The following is an 18,285-nucleotide window of genomic DNA, read 5'->3' as shown; positions in this document are numbered from 1 at the left end:
TCATGTTCATGCTAAATGCTGTAAAATATTCCTTGGAAAAGGAGCGGGGAGGGAGGGGAGAGGGAGGGAGAAAATGTATTTCCTGCTGACTGGAATTAGGGTAGTTTTTTACTTTTTTTTTTTTTTTTTTTAGCTATTTTAAACAGCATTGTAATCTGCATTCTAGTGAACACATCACATCAATTGATTTCTGTTGGGTTTATATACTCTGGAGAGCAACTAGGTATATGTTCAACCTTGGCAAGTAACGCCAATAGTTTTCCAAAATGGCTATACCAACTTACCCACACTGCAGCACTTTCATACTGACCTTTAAACTTACACAAAGTTATTTATCAGGCACTCAAATCTTTATGATATAAGCAACGAGAGCCCACAGTTTGAATGATAGTTTTCAACAACACACAGGAGGAAGATGAGGGAGAGGAGGCCCAAGTGCCAATCCCAGAACCCAGTCATTCTTAGCAAAATACTTTTTGTCCCCTACAAAAGCCCTTCCTTTCTACCCTGAATAGGAACAAATAAACACTGTGAGGTTAAGCTTTAGTTGATTTATAATCACCTATTCTGGCAATGGACATGGAGGAGAGTTTGGGGAATCTGTGCTAAAAGAATAGGGGAAGAGACAAGCATGAGACCTTGGTCTTGGATGACTACAGCATCCACACTGGGAGGCAACACCAGTGGGACTGGAGACTGTGACATGTTATTATTACTTTGTGGTTGAGGACATTTATATACAATGCCTGGGAAATCTGAGCCAGACATGTGTAATATGGTATCTTTAGTCAGACAGGAAGGCCCTCTGTACTAGCAACATGTCCTGGCAAGGCGGTGAAGAATGGCCAGCAGAGAAACCAAGACTTCACTCCCTGGTACCTACTACAAGAGAAACACGTACGTATTTCATTTTGCTGCAGCTTCTCTACTCATCAGTGGTATAAACTAGACAGAATCGTAGTAGCCAAAGGCTCACCTGTCTTCACTTATGCTTCTAAGGAGTGAGATTTCCTGACATCAAATTTCAAGTACAATCAGATGTACCCATTTTTAAACCAAAAGGTCAAAAACTTGAAATTTATCAAAAATAACCCTGACAAAAGAGACATAGAGCTGAGGCAAAATCTATTCTTCCTCTCTTTACTTTTAGATCATGTTTATGCATGTGTCTCTGTGTGGATGCTTGCACTAAGTGCAGGTGCCCATGGAGGCCTGCTTTCCAGGGAGCTGGAGTCACAGGTTGTACATGGTGTGTGGTGCTGGGAGCTGGTCCTCTGTAAGAGCAGGGCCAGTTCTACCTGCTGAGCAATCTCTCCAGCCTTGGAAACATATTCTTCTTTAAGGACTTATCAAAGTCCTTCTGTAGTTTTAACATTTCTATTCCACGTAAATGCAGGTATGATGACAGTCTTCCTACAAGCCAGGCTGAGCCACACTATGGCACTGCAATATTCTACAGCACTCATCAATCCCACACCCCTCTAAATGTTACGGCACTGTCTAGAAACACTATACAAAAACCTTATTATATTATATATGACCTTCAGTTAGATCAAGCATATTAAGGGTGAAACTTCCTTTAGCCTTATAAAACTTTTAGGACTTACTGAAAAGCCCAATTCATGAAACAGCAGCAGCTGAGCAGAGTGCCCAGAGTGTTCTGAAATATGTAACTGTTCCTCGCCGGCTCTTAGGGTTTATCTACCTGTACTGTTAGAATCCAATAAATTGGAAAAATCTGATAAATATGAACTGTGCATTTACTCTTATAACCTGGATAGGCATATATTATAAATCCAAATACCTGTCAAATAATAAACTTTAAAATACAATATCCAAAGCTTATTTTTATTTACCTTTATTTCTGCTACTTTTGATTTTTTCTGCCAGTCCCATACAGTAAGCATGTGTTCATTGGAGTCATCAATAACGCATAAATGAATACCTGAGTCCTAAATAAGTAAATTTAAAGAAAACAATACCATTATTAAACTGCTAGCGAGATAATGAGAAATTTGTTAAACTCCTTCTTTGAGATACAATTAAATGCACCATTTATTAAAACTGCTGTTTTAGAAATATAGAAGCTCGCTAACTTTCTTCCTGTGTCCAGCTGTGCTGAGCAGCTGTGAGTCCCTGGCTGTCATGCTGCAGCAGCAAGCCCACCTCTGGGTCTCTCCTAGTCCCTTCGCTGTCTTACACTTGCTCCCTTCTTGCTGTTAGAAATTACTTAAGGCATTTCTCCATGCAGGAGGTGCACAGACATATGCTAAAATTAGATGATACTTTAAAGTTCACTAAATTCAACCTCTGTTAACATACTTGGTTTACAACAACATGAATAAGTGAGATAGTTGAAAACAAGTATTTTACTATCCTATTTTTCTGAACCCACCTTCATTCCTACAGATCCCCTGAGAGAACTACAGATGATGTCAATTTATTTCTAGTGGCCTCAGTGAAGCTGGAGGACAGCACTTGCTTCTCTTTGCCTTCTGCTATTGAAATGAGCAGCTGAATTAAGAAAAGTCACAGTCTGGACTGCGTGGGACAGAGCCAGGCCACTAGCCCCTGCCTCCGACGCTCTGCAGTGGCCCCTCCCCTTCTCTTGGCCCATCAGACTCCTGTCATTTGGAGCCTGCAAACTGGCAAAGCTGCTAAATTCAACTACATTTTCTGCTTTAAAAATCTCTCTCTTTTTCATGATCCACAAAAGTCCTGTAAGTAAGACTATAGCTGCTGACAGGTAAGAACTGAGGAGATAATATGAACAGCCAAACATATTCCCAAGTGTAAAATGACATCCACTTGAAAATTTAAAATGAATGTGAAAATACATGATTCTTACACATAATCATGAATTCAAGGAAAAGTAAAGCGTTCAGATGAGCAACATCTTACTTTCCTTTCATAATAAACCCTCAAAGCTAAAATGACATTTTTAAAGTTTTTTTTTCCCCCTGCACATATGTGTGTGCACCACATGAATGTCTGGTACCTGCTAAGACCAGAAGGGGGTGTCAGATCTGTTGGAACTGGTTGTGAGCCATCATGTGGATCCTGGGAACTGAACCCAGATCCTCTGCAAGAGCAGCAAGTGACCTTAACCATGAAGCCATTTCTCCAGATCACTATACACTATCATCAGTTCAAAACTAAAATAATTCATAATCTTTAGGGAATACAAATATCTGATTGGTTTCTTTCTCTCATGTGATATCAAGAAAAGATTTATAGAAATAAAATGTCATGTCTGAATTACCTAATTAGACAGCTATCTCCTATGATACAAATTGAAATGAAGTCCTATCTTATTGCTTATTTCAATTTCCTTCCACTACACTGGTACTCTTTCTCAGGACAAAGACAAACTGAGTATGCCTCCCATAGATTGAATTAAGCTTGGTCATGAGGGAGGGGAGCTGAGGTGTGGACATATTGGAGGGAGTGTTTCACTGGGGGTTGGCTTTGAGGTTTTAGAAGCCCATGCTAACCTTTCAGCTGCCTGTGGAACCAGAGGTAGAAACTCTCAGCTACCATGTCTGTCTGCATGCCACCATATTCCACGCCACGAGACAATGGATTAAACCTCTGAAACTGAAGCCCTAATTACATGTCTTCTTTTTTAAGTTGTTGTCATGGTATCTCTACAACAACCCCACGACAGCGATAGAACACTGACTAAGAGAGACAAATGAATTATAAATAAATGTAATATCTTGATCCAAAATCATATCCTAAATCAAATTTAATACTTAGATTACAATACTAGTTATTTAACAACAGCTATGTTGAAAATAACTTGCATCTCATTTTTGGATGGATACACGATCCTACACATTCACAAAACAAACTCAGGCTTAGATTTCGATTGCTTACTTTAAAAAACTGTGACTTACGGCTTTTGAAAAATCCAGGCATCCTACTCCACGCTCAAAAGTTCCAAGTCCAATAACATGCAGCGTGGAAAGACTTACTGAATCCCACACCCTGACATGGGGCTGCAGAGGCTGCAAAACATAAGACAGGTCAGGCATGTGCAGGTGGGCACAGATACGCACAAAAACACCTCACAGCAGGTGTGTACACAGCTACCAACAGACACTTGCCACATTTTTGTTTGCTTTTTTTTTTTCTTGAGACAGGGCCTCACTATTATGCAGCTCTAGCTGCCCTAAAACTCACTGTGTAGACCAGGCTGGCCTCAAATTCAAATACCCATTTGCTTCTGTCTACTGAGTGCCAGGACCTCCACATCCAACCCAATTTCCCACTTTAGTAAGACAAAAACTACTAAATATGCCTCCAAAGAATATATATATTTTCTAAATATTTACTTATTATTTTATATGAATGCTCTGCCTTCACACACACCAGAAGAGGGAACTAGATCCCATTACAGATGGTTGTGACATGTGGGTGCTGGAACTCAGGACGATCTCCAGAAGAGCAGTCAACTGAATAGATGTTTCCTCCTCATATTATGAAAATAAGAAGATGTGATCATAGCAACAAATAATTTGTATATTTAATGTTTCACACACAGTCAAATGTATGCCATATACAAAACCATTTAATCCTCATTATCTGTGATCTTTGGAGCTAAGGAGACCAAGATAAAGAGACTGCAATCAGCTTTTACAGCCACTAAAAGGTGGGTTTAGACTCTAATTGTAATGTCCTCTATTAGCCAGCTTATTAACTAGCTAGTATAATAGCTAATGATTTGCTATTTTTGAGACAGGATCATAAGATTTTATCCAGGCTGATGTGATTCAAATAGTCCTCCTGCTTGAGGCCACCCGGAAACAAGTCCTGCATGTCTGGGTGACCATCCATCTCCAATCCTTTATTTCTAGTGTATTGTCTTTATTCTTAACATAATGTACTTAAGAAAAAAAATAATTATTTCCTAAGTTGTATGGAAACAATCCTTAAGGGATTATGAAAGTGAAGGGAGGGATCTTCAAAGCCTTCTACTAGGAAGCACACTTGGAGCTTTATGATGTCCATGTGCTAGTCATCATCCCTACTCACTGCTGATCTCAGAAATGAGATGCTATGTCAAACAACTTAGTGAAACCCAACAGTGGCTGAAACTCTATTGTTTCTAAGTGGTATTCTATCATAAAATCAAGAAGTCCCATCAGCTAAGAAGAACTTGGTTTAACAAGTTTAACCTTTAACAAGTATGAGTCCTTCCATTTGCACATGTAGATAGTTTCCCTAGAGAATATTTATTATTGAGATGACACTGTAGTTTGAATGCTGTATTTTATGACCTTACATTCTAATGTATTTCCCCTGCAAATTCTAGAGATTGTCTCCTCTTACTCTCCAGGAGTGAGACAGGAGCTGGCTAGAAAGGCAGTCGGTCCTTCTGACAGCAGGGCAGATACATGAACTGGCTGCTTACCCTTCCATCCTTGTCCACTCCGGCTATCTGTCCAGTTGCGATCCTAATCTTGTCAGGATGTATAGCAAGGCTAAAAAGCAGTATTTATCATAACTTTAAACACAGAAACATGTGAAACAGCATAAAGGCACCTTTGTATCAACATTTTTTAAGTAAATAATTTTCAGTCTTAAAACCACACCTGACCTATTTATTTTTATTAGTAAATTAGGCAAGCTTCTAATTTCTGTTCTTATTAATCTTAATAAATTAATGGAACACTGAATTCATAAAAAATATTTATTCATAATTTGGAAGGGTAAGAATGGAAACCATTTTTATCTGTTCAAATTATCTTTCCGGTCCCTATACTTAGGCGAACATCTTTACATGATATTATGAAGTTCAGCATGGCCCAGTGTAATTTTCATCTATTAAAATGTAAGTATAGCTTCATCTTACACGATCTTATACATCTACTAACTTAACAGTTCTTTAGTGTTTCAGGCATTTCTACTTTTCTACAAACAAAACGCAGCAGTAATCATCTGATATAATTTTACTGACCTGTAACTATTTCTTCATGTTAAGCTTTTGTAAATCTAACCCAGGGCAACAAATTCTAAATGAAATGGAAAATACTGTAGTGACTGCACTCTTACCATTGTGCACACATACCCAATTACAAAATCGATGTGTGTGCGTTCCTATGTAGGTGTGCAAGCCTGCCTGTGAAAGCTAGAAGACAATGCTGCGTGTCTTCCTCTATCTCACTCCACCTCACTTAATATGTGCAATTAAACATTTTATTACACTTACTTATTTGTGTGCAAGCCCATGAATACGTGTGTGAGTGCATGCCAGCCTGTGGAGATCAGAGAACAACTTGTGGATCACACGGTCAGGTTCCTTGGCAAGTGCTTTCTGAGCTATCTCAATAGCCTGATACCTATTTATTAATATATATATATATATATATATATATACACTAGTTATTTTATGCGAGTGTGTGTATGTGTGTGTATCCTCCATAGAGTTTGCCACACTCACCTTTACTCACTGAACTAACTCACTGCCTAAGCAACCTTATTTTCTGGGACAGTGTCATCTGTCATTGACCCTAGAGCATGCTGTTTCAGCTCTAGTATCTGGCGGTCCAGCCTTAGTCCTTCCTACCTGTCTCCATCACAGTAACAGACATGACTGTGCCCAGCTTTCACATGGGTGCTACTAGGGATTACAGCTCACGTACAGTATTTGTGCCACAAACTTTAACACTGAACCATCTCCCTAGGTTCAGGTGACAACCTGTCAGTTTGGCTCCCTTGCTGAGCCATTATACAATCAAGGAGTCAGCTCAACTGGAAAGATTTTTGTTCCTGCTTTATATTGCTAATCATTTTCCAGAAGAACAGTATTAATTTGTCACATGAGATAAAAACGTACCAAATTTCTACAATTTCTCCATGATAAGAATTGTATCTTCTGAAATATTTCAACAATCTGGCGTAAATAATATCAGGTTTTCATTTCTAAAGAGGCTAGTGTTTACCAATACTTCTTTTATTTCTTCTTAAGCAATTTATATCCTAAATTGAGATTAAAACAAAACAAAACCCAAAACCTGTAGGGGCTAGAGAGATGGCTCAGTAGTTAAGAGTACTAAGGCAGCTTACAAGTTTCTCCAGTTCTGGGGGATTTAACACTCTCACGCATGCACCATACAGTCAAAACACCAGTGCACATAAAATGATTAAGAAAACCTCTAGCACACTTACATTTTTGCTGTATTTAACTCTACTCTTTCTTTTTAAACAAAAAAATTTTAATTATAATTTCTGTACTAGGTAATGCATGGCTCCAATACCAAAAACTACTTAAACACAATTGAGAAAATCTTTTTCCTACCTGCACCAATTGGAAGAATGTCTCTACCTTTCCCTTAGCCTTAGACTCCTGACACTGTTTTAAAGGTAACTGTGATAGCTTTTCTCATAGGAAACTGTAAGAAATACTTCACACATGTGGGAGCCAAAATAATATTTTGCACGGTTTTCTTTGCCCACAGGAGTGAGAACACACTTGCCTGCCTACTCTTTACCATGTGCAGGGTGTGGGCCTTCCTCCTTCCTGTTACTGCTGTTTCCTTCTGGTTTCTAAGACAGGGCTCACCACCAGGCTCACTTCCACAGTCTGACCTCCACACATACTATTACTAGCACCCAGCTGAGGCAGACATTAGAAGCTTCTCTTACTCTTGTAACATTGTATGAATCTGCATATATAATATTGCAAATATAAATGTATTTTTGCCTTTTCTGAAGGCTGTCACCTGTGAACTATCCTAGCATTCATAAGAGAAATTCTTATCTGCCAGAACAATATAAAAAAGCTAAGCTTTTAAATGCAAGAAAACAATGGATTCTAGTAATATTTGATTGAAACACTATCTAAATTTAGAGTAGCAACATTCACTGACTAACACCCAAAAGAGCTCTGCTCTTACAATCTGACATCACACTGGATACTTAGAATCCCATTCAGGTTTTAGTTTCTCTCCCTCTAAAAGGAAAATCTAAAACCGGAACTTATCACACGGAATAAACCCTTAATAAATACTAAGTAAATGTACAAAAAAACAAAACAAAACAAAAGAAACCTACTTGGAGAAATTCACAGCATCCAGTCTGTTCTACATGGATGCATATGACAGAGTAGATGGGAAGAGAAAGATGGAGGCAGCAGGGTGGATTAACTGAGATTTAGAGCATGTATTCTATGCTATTGACACCACTGTGTTTAAGAACGTTAATCACTCTTTTACTTTAAAAACTATAGTGCACAGAATACCCGTAACACTCTTACTTATAGTCGAAGCCTCCAATGGTACTGTCAGTGCGGCTCCAATGAGGAAGACGAACGTGGGGAAGCTAGGCAAGCACAATGCTAACAATGGTGTTGTACTAACCATTTCACACAGTCTGTATGGCCCAGGTAGTGTCGTTGAGTCCTCTCCTCATAATTAAACAGGACCACTACTGAGGCGATGAAATAAACCATCTCCCCTGTGGGAAGCAGGTAAACATTTGCTCGACAGTCCTTTCCGCGGTAGCCGTATCTTGAAGAAAAGTCAAGGTTTTAAAGTGTATACTCAGGGATTTAAGAAGCCTTTGAGGCACAACAGAGAGAAAACTGGACTAGAGCCAGGACTCACATTTCCCTCTCCTGCCCTAAGTCTTATACTGTATTTGTCTTAATATCCATATTCCTTGGAAAAATATACTCGGAGTTCCTAGTATGCACCAAGCACAGTGCTAAGTACACACACAAATCAGAAGTGAGGCCTGTGTGGCAGTATGCTCAGAGAAGTATACAAGGAGACCCAACTTACAAAGCAGGAAGTGGGACCTATGAAGGCTCATCCAGGAAAGTAACAAGTATGCTAGACCTAAAATGATAAATAAGGGCTAGTTACTCTCTGTTTGCTCTAGAGAATGGCAAGAAAAACCTGTGCCAGACTCCAGGACTGGTGAGTTGCTCCAAACTAATTTAACTTTGTTGAATGTAAGGGATTTAAAGAGTGTGGAGAGAAAGCACAGAACACAGGACTGAGGTCACACAGCTAGTCTTTCTTTTCACTGAGTTTTTAGCATCCCACATGAGACTTTCCATGTGGAGTCAGGAAAGCTCAGTATTAAACTATTATGTGTATCTGAGCCTGGCAGAGAAGTAGTCAGTTTCAGAATTACAATTATCCTTGCCAATTTGAGATCTTAAGATGATTCCTAATAGTTAAGTGGTGGTCTGCTTGGGAAGCTAAGGCAGGAAGACTCTTGTGATGTAAGGCCACCCTAGGCTACTTAGTGAGTACAAGGTTGCATAGGGAGATATGGCAAGAGCCCGTCTGTCAAAACAACTAACCAACCAACCAACAAAGGGAAAGAAAAAAAAAAAAGACTCCATCATTTATTATATGTCATCTCACACATTCTAACTGTCAAGCCCGTGCTCTGAGGCAGGTGCTAGCCCATCCTAACAGAGCCACCCCTGCCGCACTGCTACCGCTTGCTGCACAGCCCCTGGATGCTGCTGTCCTGTCTGTACTAAGTCTCATGATTTTAAACTGCTATTAGCAAAATATATCCAACACACTTTAGAGGTCCTGTCTCCCTTTTAATTTCTCAAGTGCTCTTAAGTTTGTTGTTTTATTCCTGGTTTAAGGAAATTTTGATTCATCAGAAAAGCAATTTTTATTAAACTCGGACAAACAAAATAGATTTGTTTCATGTCTGTAAAGGATACGCCCACTCCAGTTTGAGCTTTTCAGGAGGCAGTTCTGTTCTGATGTCATCATAGTTGTCAACATTCGAAGGAATGAACATTGTAATTGGCCGACCTCGCATAAACATTTTAATATATTCTCCTTCTGTTGAAACATAAGACAAAGATTAAACTACATGTATTTCCCATATAATTGTAGGAAAGTAGATTACTGATACAATAAAAACATGACAAGAATAGCTGTTAATTTTCCATTGCATATGTAGGAGACAATGTGACTCTTCTAATATCTAGTCCAAAAGAGTGAAAGCAAAAATCAAAAACAACACATTTGTGTCTGTTTTAGTTTGGATTAACTGTGTTCATCCAAATTTAATTTACCTGTCTACATATTTCTACAAGAAGCTAAAAAAAAAAAAAAAAAAAAACTCAGTAAAAAATGAAAACCTTCATGATTGAGGATTCTTAACTTGTAAGGGAGAGAAAACTTAGACAACAATAATTTCTAGGGTACTATTTAATCAACCTAACAACAATACCTTGCAAACTAAAGAACTTCTGCATAAGGACAAAATTAACCAAGTAAAAACAAATTATGGAACAGGAGACATCTGCAAATCATGTATATAATCAGGTGGTTAATCTCTAAACATATAATGGATACCAGCTCAATAGTAAAAAATCAAATCAAGGTAACCCCCTCTTCAAATGCATTTAAAAATGGGCAAGTATTTGAAAATATTTCTTGAAAAAATAAAAGACATAAAAATAGCCAACAAGCACTTTGGAAAAACATGCAACATTAATAGTTACTCAAGGAAATATGACTGAAACCCGCACTGCATGTCATTCCAGACCTGTGGTAAAAGATTAGCTAACAACAAACAGACACGGGTCTGGAAGAGGTGGTGTGTGCTGCCCAGCAAGAAGGAGGCTCTTCAGAGGCAGTCACATACAGTGACCATGTCATCTGCAATCCTACTACTGGATATTTTCCACAGGAACATAAGTCAAGACCACGGATAGATATTAACACTAATCTTGAGCTCACACAGCACTGTTCCTAAGAGCCAAGGTCTGAAAACAATGTAAAGAGAGGTGGTATGCACATGTAAGTAGGCCAGTCATAGAAGAACAGCTGCTGCTTGATTCATATGACACAGTCACACTCATGAATGGGAGGAGTGACAGTTAATTAGGAGTTTCAAGAAGCAGGAAATGAGTGACAGAACTTCAGCCAGGTAAGTGGAATAAAAGCTTAAGTCTGCTCCACAACATCACACTAGTCAGTATTGACTAAGTTGTATGATTTAAGACAGCAGAGCTCATGTCGGGCATTTATACCAAAACCCAAAATCTTGGGACTACAAGGTCTCACATTTCCTCAAGTTAAAATGAGAGGGAGCTAGAGCTATGCCACGTAGCTAGTAAGTGGGAACACTTCTCACCTTACAACTGTGCATTCAGTCAGCCTGTATCAACAAGCAAATACAACCATAACCAACATTTTCAAGCCCATGAGAAAACAGTCTTTCTCTTGTTATTAGCACTATAGGTTCTGAAACAGCTTTTGTTTAATCAATAGTTTTTTTATTACGATCTTCAATAGTCTCACACTAAGGTATTTTTATAAGATGAGTTAGAATCAAATCAACACTGATTATGCATCTCGTACCATGGGATCTGGGCATGGGGGGTATGTCTGCAATCCTAGCACTCAGGGTAGAAGCAAGAGGGTCACCCACAAATCCAAGGGCAACTTGGTCTCTATAACCCAGTTTCACACTTATATACTGAGACCTTGTGTCAAGACCCAAACAACAACAGTGGGGAAGACCCACAGACGGAGTGTTCATTCCCAGAGAAAACTAAAACCAACACCAACCCTACCTGTGTGCCTCTAGCATCCTGATGACCCACACACAGATAAGTCACCACAAGAAATGGATGACAAAGCTAAAAGGGAAAGAGAAAGAGGCTGGGCACAGCGAGACAGGAATGTCTAGCACTTATCAACGTGTGTGACACAAAAATGGAAGTGTGGTCATCATCAGCCAGAGGTTGACGTGATCTTAATATCTCTATTAATGACTCAAGTTACCGAAGAGACAGTGTGGTGATACATTTCTTATGGGGTGTCCACTTGCAGCCATTACTTTAGATTAAAAAGCTGCACTTAATGTGACAAGTTCAAGTTATTTTTATGACTATCACTCAGTGTGCTCAGCCTTAGGGGTTGATCTAAGAACAGGGTAAGACCTCCTACACTACGGTTTTAACAACACCTGACGCATGTCATTATTACTTCTGAGTGGGCCTTAATTTCCTGATGGTTTTCAGCACAGCTCTACTCTGATGATATGAAATATCATTTACCAGCTGTAAATATCCCTTTTAGAATCAGCTTTAACCTTGGGAGAGTGGTAAATCTACTCTTACAGCTACTGATCAGTGATATAGCTTCCTTTTTTTTTTCTAAAGAACATCAAGTTGTTGAATCTGTTTTTAAACTTCTCTTAGAATGTGTGATCTGATCAAAGGTGTCCATGATCAATGCATTTTGAATAATAAATAACAGATTTATTTTTTCCTCCACTGCTCCAGAAGGGAAGCATAACAAAGAGCTCAGAAAGTCATTCTTGTCATGAACTGTTAAGCAGCAAAGGACTATCATGCTCACTGTTTTTCTGCTATAAAATAAAACTGGCAGCGTACGGAAAGCTCTGCCATCTCAGCTGGGACTAAACACACCAGAGACCATAAATAATGTAGGAACATGAACACTTTCTGGCTCTGAGAAGAAAAATACAATACATGAGGAAAGAAAGACTGGATGGGATCTGAGTCCCAGTTTATTTTCTATTAGCTGTGAGACCTGGGTTCACTTTCCTAGCATATAAAATGGTAATACTATGTGATGGTTTGCATATGCTTAGCCCAGGGAGTGGCACTATTAGAAGGTGTGGCCTTGTTGGAGAAAGTGTGTCACTGTGGGGGTGGGCTTGGAGACCCTCCTCCCAGCTGCCTGGGGATGCCCAGTCCGTTCCTGGCTTCCTTTGGATGATGATGTAGAACTCTCAGCTCCTCCTGCACCATGCCTGCCTGGACGCTGCCATGTTCCCCGCCTTGATGACAATAAACTGAACCTCTGAACCTGTAAGCCAGCCCCAATAAAATGTCCTTATAAGAGTTGCCTTGGTCATGGTGTCTGTTCTCAGCAAAAACAAAAAACAAACAAACAAAAACCCTAAGACATACTACTACTTGGAATTACAATTAAATAAATTAATATAATGTGGAACATAATGAGGCCCTTGAGAATATTTATTTTTCTTCCTCTAAGAAAGCAATAAATTTACAATATTATTCTTTTATAATAACTATGTAATCGAGGATAGTATCAAATCTGAGTGCTCCAGCTACATGTATGTGCCACTGTGTGTGGAAAGCAATGACCATTTAAAACACAGTTTAGCAATTTGCTTAAGTAGTTTACTATTCCATTTAATCTCTGTATAAACTTTAAAGTGGCCATCCATAGGATAGGAAGGATAAATGTCACCATTCTGACAATTCTACCACATATACTTTAAATGCAAGAGCCATGGACTCCAGCATCTGTGTGGTCAGCAAACGAACATGAGAGAGAGAGAAGTCGAGTGACGGGCTAACGGGTGCGGGCACAGTCCTAGTACCAGTTCAGGGAACAGTACAATTCTGGTTTCATTTTGCCAGAGAAATAGCAAACCAATAATTTACTGTGAAATCTCCCAACTGTAAAAAGTGTGTGTGTGAGAGAGAATGAGAGATACTGATTGAATGTATGAATGAAAATGAGGAACACCTGCCTGGCCAGCATACAACCTTAGCCAACAGTCCTGTCCGTGGGAATTAAACACAGTATGAAGATGGAGCTCTTTTTTGCCTAGCAACTGGCATTCTTGATACTAATGTTTTCTTGAGACTTTCAGGTTTGTATTCTCCTTTCTTCTTTTCTTTTAAGACAGGGTCTCACTGTATAGCTTGGGTTATCCCAGAACTCACTACGTAGACCAGACTGGCTTTCAATTCACAGATCTACCAGGCTCTGCCCTCCACATGCTGGGATTAAAGGTGTGTACCACCATAACCAACTCTCTGGCTTCCTGGTCTAGGGTTTTCTAATCACTGCTTGCTTTACTTGAGAAGCTTCTGTTGTCATCACTGAACTCACAGGGAGGACCAGCTGAAAAGTGTGAGTCAAGAGACCTGTCTAAGTAAGGTTTGGGAACAGCGACAACAACAAAGGTGTTCTGGTCTGGAAAAGGACTGAACGCTTAGCCTCGTGCTGGTAAGCAGACCATGTTCACTGAATGCAGTGCACATCTACTATGCTGCCCAGCTACTGGCCTGGGACCCGGAGTGGACAGAATTCCAACTTCCATGTGGACCTTTAGCTCTCCCTAGTGTCCACACTAAAAATATATATATACTGGTAATTCAATCTGATCAGTGACAAAGCCATTTAACTACAAAGACAGTTCTGTGGGATACTGTTGATTAAGATTATTCATTTTTTGACTCTTACACAGACTAGGAACTGAAAAAAATGCTTAGAGTAATAGCTACCCAGCGAGCCTCTGCTGCACAAAAGGAGGGAGTGCAGCTGTAATGCCTGCATCTCTCCAGCTCTGCTTTCCTCATTAACTAGGGCAGGAAAAGAGACCCAAGGTTCAGGGGGACTACAGAAACCCAGGTGACACGAAACTCTGATTCAGAAGGACTATCCAACATGCTTTAACTTTCATGGTCTGTGTTTTTCGAGACTGGGTTTCATTTTTAAGCAAGGCTGTGCTCGAACTCCTGCCTTATCCTGCCTCAGCCTCTTAACTGCTGGGATGACGGGTGTGAGCCACTACACTTGGCTCTCATGCCTAATTTCTTTTTAAAACATTTGGATAAAATCAAACAAAATGTGAAGATGTGATAAATTTGGGTCATATTATAGTGCTTCTTATAATTTACATACATTTTTAGAAAAAAAAAATACTTCACAATCTTTAAACATGTAAGTGTTACTAAAGGGAGAATCAGTATTTTTGGTGAAGCTATCCCTTGGTGAATAGCTTGGGGAAACAGCAGCTAAGTCCACCAGTGACTTCAGAACTGCAGCGTTTTAAATCTTCTGTGAGACAGGAAGCTTTGCTCCTATAGCTCATGTTTGTCTCACTTGCATTATTCACTTGCCCTTGATATGAATGAGGCGTCTGCTGAAGAATAAATACGCATGTTAAAAATGTCTTAGCACGATAAAAGTCACCTATTTCATTCATTTTCTTTGGACAACTTAAATATTACTGTATCAGAAATGCCTTCCCTATCACTCTACATAATAGCAACCTGTCCTTATTCTTCCCAAACATGTATCATCTCATAACATGAGGAATCTGTTATATTCTGTCTATATCATATATGTGTAGCATACTGCTTGTTACCAAATTCCACATGGTTCAGACATAGTAACTGTGAATTCAGGGCCTGGCCATGTAAATACTCAAATTTTTGTTAAACAATTATGTGTATTAAATGGATATCTGATAAAAGAGCAATTCATAAGCATTTAGAGCTGTTAGAATCTCAAGATTATTTATGGCTTAATTTTTCTTTTCCCAATTCAATCAATGCTTATATTGGTTATTTAAATTATTTAATTGGTTATTAAAGTTGATTTGAGGAGGTAAAGAGAAGGCTTAGCAGGTAAAAGAGTTGTACAAGTATTAAGTCCTGGGTGTAAGCACCCATGTAAGTCTGGGCAAGCATGGTACCTGCCTGTAATCCCTCAGCTCAGATGGCAGACAGGTGATTCCTGGAGCACCTTCACTGGCCAGCTTTGGGTCTAATGACAGTCCGTGCAATGGAGGAAGAGCCCAGATATCAAACTTCTGGTCTCCATACGGCACACGAAACATACAAGTGTGCCCACACACGTGTGAACAAACACGTGAAGAAAGAAATGTCTGAGAGCAACCACTGAGCTAAATCCAATTGCTGTAGGCTTTCAGTGACATATGCTTCTCAATCGATCCTTTAACTGCACAGATTTCTCTCCACTCAGGGCTTCACCAAAGTTCTCAGTATGATCAGACAATTAGCAAGTGTACACTAATTTCAAGGAGAGCTGGCACTGACTCTCAGGTAGATCAGGAGAGTAGATGTATGAATGTTCTCAGTATGAATGCAACTGCAGTGATGCATTTATTCCACAATGTGCACACACTGCAAATGATCTGCACTATACATAAACACACCATTTGAAGCACTGAGTCAGAAAATGGTAGTTATTCAGTTTTAAAAAAACAGCTAACAACGTGAGACATTCAGTTGCTGCTCCACTTATTTTTTTGATATTAATACATATAAATCATAGTTCAGGCTGACTGGCATGTGCAAAGCCCTAGGTTTGGACCACAGTATCTCATAACACAAAAGCTAGGCATGGCACACACCTTCAAGCTCAGCACTTAGGGGACAGAGGCAGCAAGATAGATCTACGAAGTTGGGACCAGCCTGGTCTATATAAGCAAGTCCCAGTCCAGCTAGGATGACATGGTGAGACATTGGCTCAAAAACAGATCTATTTGGTAATTACTGTAAGGATAGGCTTACCTATCAGATACACTCATCTCTTTGTCAAACATCTATTTTTTCCAGCAGGTAATTTTATGAAAACTGTATAAACTTATTGTGTAAACTGACAACATGGACTGTCCCATGGTATGCCTAAGGGAAAGGTTTTTACTGTGCATTTGTGAGAAAGAACAGCCAGAGGCACTGCAGCAGGGAGAAATGGATGGATGGATGGATGGATGGATGGATGGAGGGAGGGAGGGAGGGAGAGAGAGAGAGACTGGACACGGCCAGCAGGCTGTACATGGCTGGGGCTGTTTATGAAAGAGGGGAGACTGGGGGTAAAGGGTAGGTAGAGAACACAGTGAGAATGTTAGGGTTATGAGGAGGATGGTAACTGTGGGGAGGTCCTGGATGCTAGCATGACACTGTTACCAATGCCTATTCTGATATGTAGATAGGTGCCACAGCCAGCTAGATGTCCCTTCTGCCAGAGCTAAGGAAAATGACCCTTGTTGGTAGATGGAAACTAGCTTCACAAGTTCCTGAAGCATGCTGGCTTTCCTCTAACCAAACATCCTCCTGTGGTCCAGGTTGAGCTCACTGGACTGCCTTTTGGAGTTTGAGGAAGTGGGAGTTTCCTTTGGACTTAACACAATCTCCCAATGAGCTTAAAACATTCTTCAGGGCTGGAAATGCAGCTTGGTGCATGCAGAGCTATAGTCTGCATTAGAGAAAGTACAGTGTTGGCCTAGCATAAGAGGTCTCAGGTTTAATTCTCAGCATCACACATCAAACACAACCACAACTGGTTTTTAGTCAGTACGTTACAACTGTAAGCATTGTACCAAAACCTAGCTGCTGCATCTAATAATAAGCATCCCTATAGGAAAACTTTAGTACTTTGCCCTCTGCTAGGACTATAACAAATCCAGAACTAGGAAGAAAGCAAAGAGTGGGTTTTGTATCTGGCGAACATCCAAGCCAGTGGAGCTTCTTGCCTTGCCTCTCATGCCTGACCCCCAAGCTGCCTGTGCACACCATTTCCCACTGCAGTTGTTCAGAACACTCAGCCTTTCCAAGCTTTTCTCTTACTTTGCTCTGCCTGAAGACAGAAGACTTTTTAGGTAGTGTTTTCTGCTTTCGCTCACCTACAAGTATCAAATGTCAACTTAGACTTCTTCCCATGTCAAAGTAGATGGGTTAGAACCAGTAATGGTTGTCATTGGCCAAAATAAAATAAATATTAAAAAAAAGTGTCCAAAAATAACTTTAAGTATTAATAAATAAAATATTAGAAAATATGTTGTAATATGCCATGAAAGAAAAACTATGATTTCATTTGAGTGCAGGGCTTTTAAATACACACACACACACACACACAACTCCAATTATAACACAAAAACAAAGACTTGAGACAGTAAAATAATCTCAACATCAGTTTCTAGACACCAGAAACCATGAGTTTAAGTATCTAGTGTACATATCTGTATGTGGGCTAAGGGAGCTTTGTTTTCTAAGTTTTAAAGACAATCCAAGTGTAATGTGTGCCTCTCCAGCCAGAGCTAGTCTCCACAATGCTCACTTCCTACTGCTCAACAACTTAGAATCTATCAGCTTCTTTTCTCAAATTCAGTGGGATGGAACTATGACGGAACAAGGGTGTTGACGGGGGTGAGGGGTGGGAAGAGATGGCTCAATGACTAAGGACACTCGCCCGTCCAAAGATCCTGAGTTCAATTCCTAACATCTACATGGCAACTCACGACTGTCTAATGTCATCTTCTGGTGTGTACACATACATGTAGACAAAGCACCCATAGACATAAAATACATACACAAATAAATCTTTAAATTAAAAAGTCTTGACAGATCCACTCTAGTGATTATTCTCCAGAAAGAATAAGTGGAAGAGCAAAGAAATTTACTCAAATTGTATAATTAGTGCTCAGTGCAGCCAACATTTGATGACACCAGTTGCCATCCATGAGGTAATTGTTTTT

At 39.6% G+C, this 18,285-nt stretch overlaps 1 protein-coding gene across 1 annotated transcript in view; it reads right to left on the bottom strand.

Annotated features, from left to right (window-relative positions):
* EML4 (EMAP like 4) overlaps nucleotides 1–18,285 on the bottom strand; it is a 104,351-nt gene that overhangs the window by 20,224 nt on the left and 65,842 nt on the right. Inside the window, exons 8-12 of the mRNA XM_080913638.1 lie at nucleotides 9,698–9,821; nucleotides 8,364–8,513; nucleotides 5,417–5,486; nucleotides 3,900–4,010; nucleotides 1,857–1,952 (exon numbers count right to left, since the gene is read on the bottom strand). Coding sequence (XP_080769764.1) covers nucleotides 1,857–1,952; nucleotides 3,900–4,010; nucleotides 5,417–5,486; nucleotides 8,364–8,513; nucleotides 9,698–9,821 — 551 coding nt within the window. The remainder of the gene's footprint in view (nucleotides 1–1,856; nucleotides 1,953–3,899; nucleotides 4,011–5,416; nucleotides 5,487–8,363; nucleotides 8,514–9,697; nucleotides 9,822–18,285) is intronic.

The sequence above is a fragment of the Micromys minutus genome, assembly GCF_963924665.1.
Source record: "Micromys minutus genome assembly, chromosome: 3".
Classification (NCBI taxonomy): domain Eukaryota; kingdom Metazoa; phylum Chordata; class Mammalia; order Rodentia; family Muridae; genus Micromys; species Micromys minutus.
Note: the sequence above shows the minus strand (reverse complement) of the source record. Positions and strands in the feature narration are given on the sequence as shown.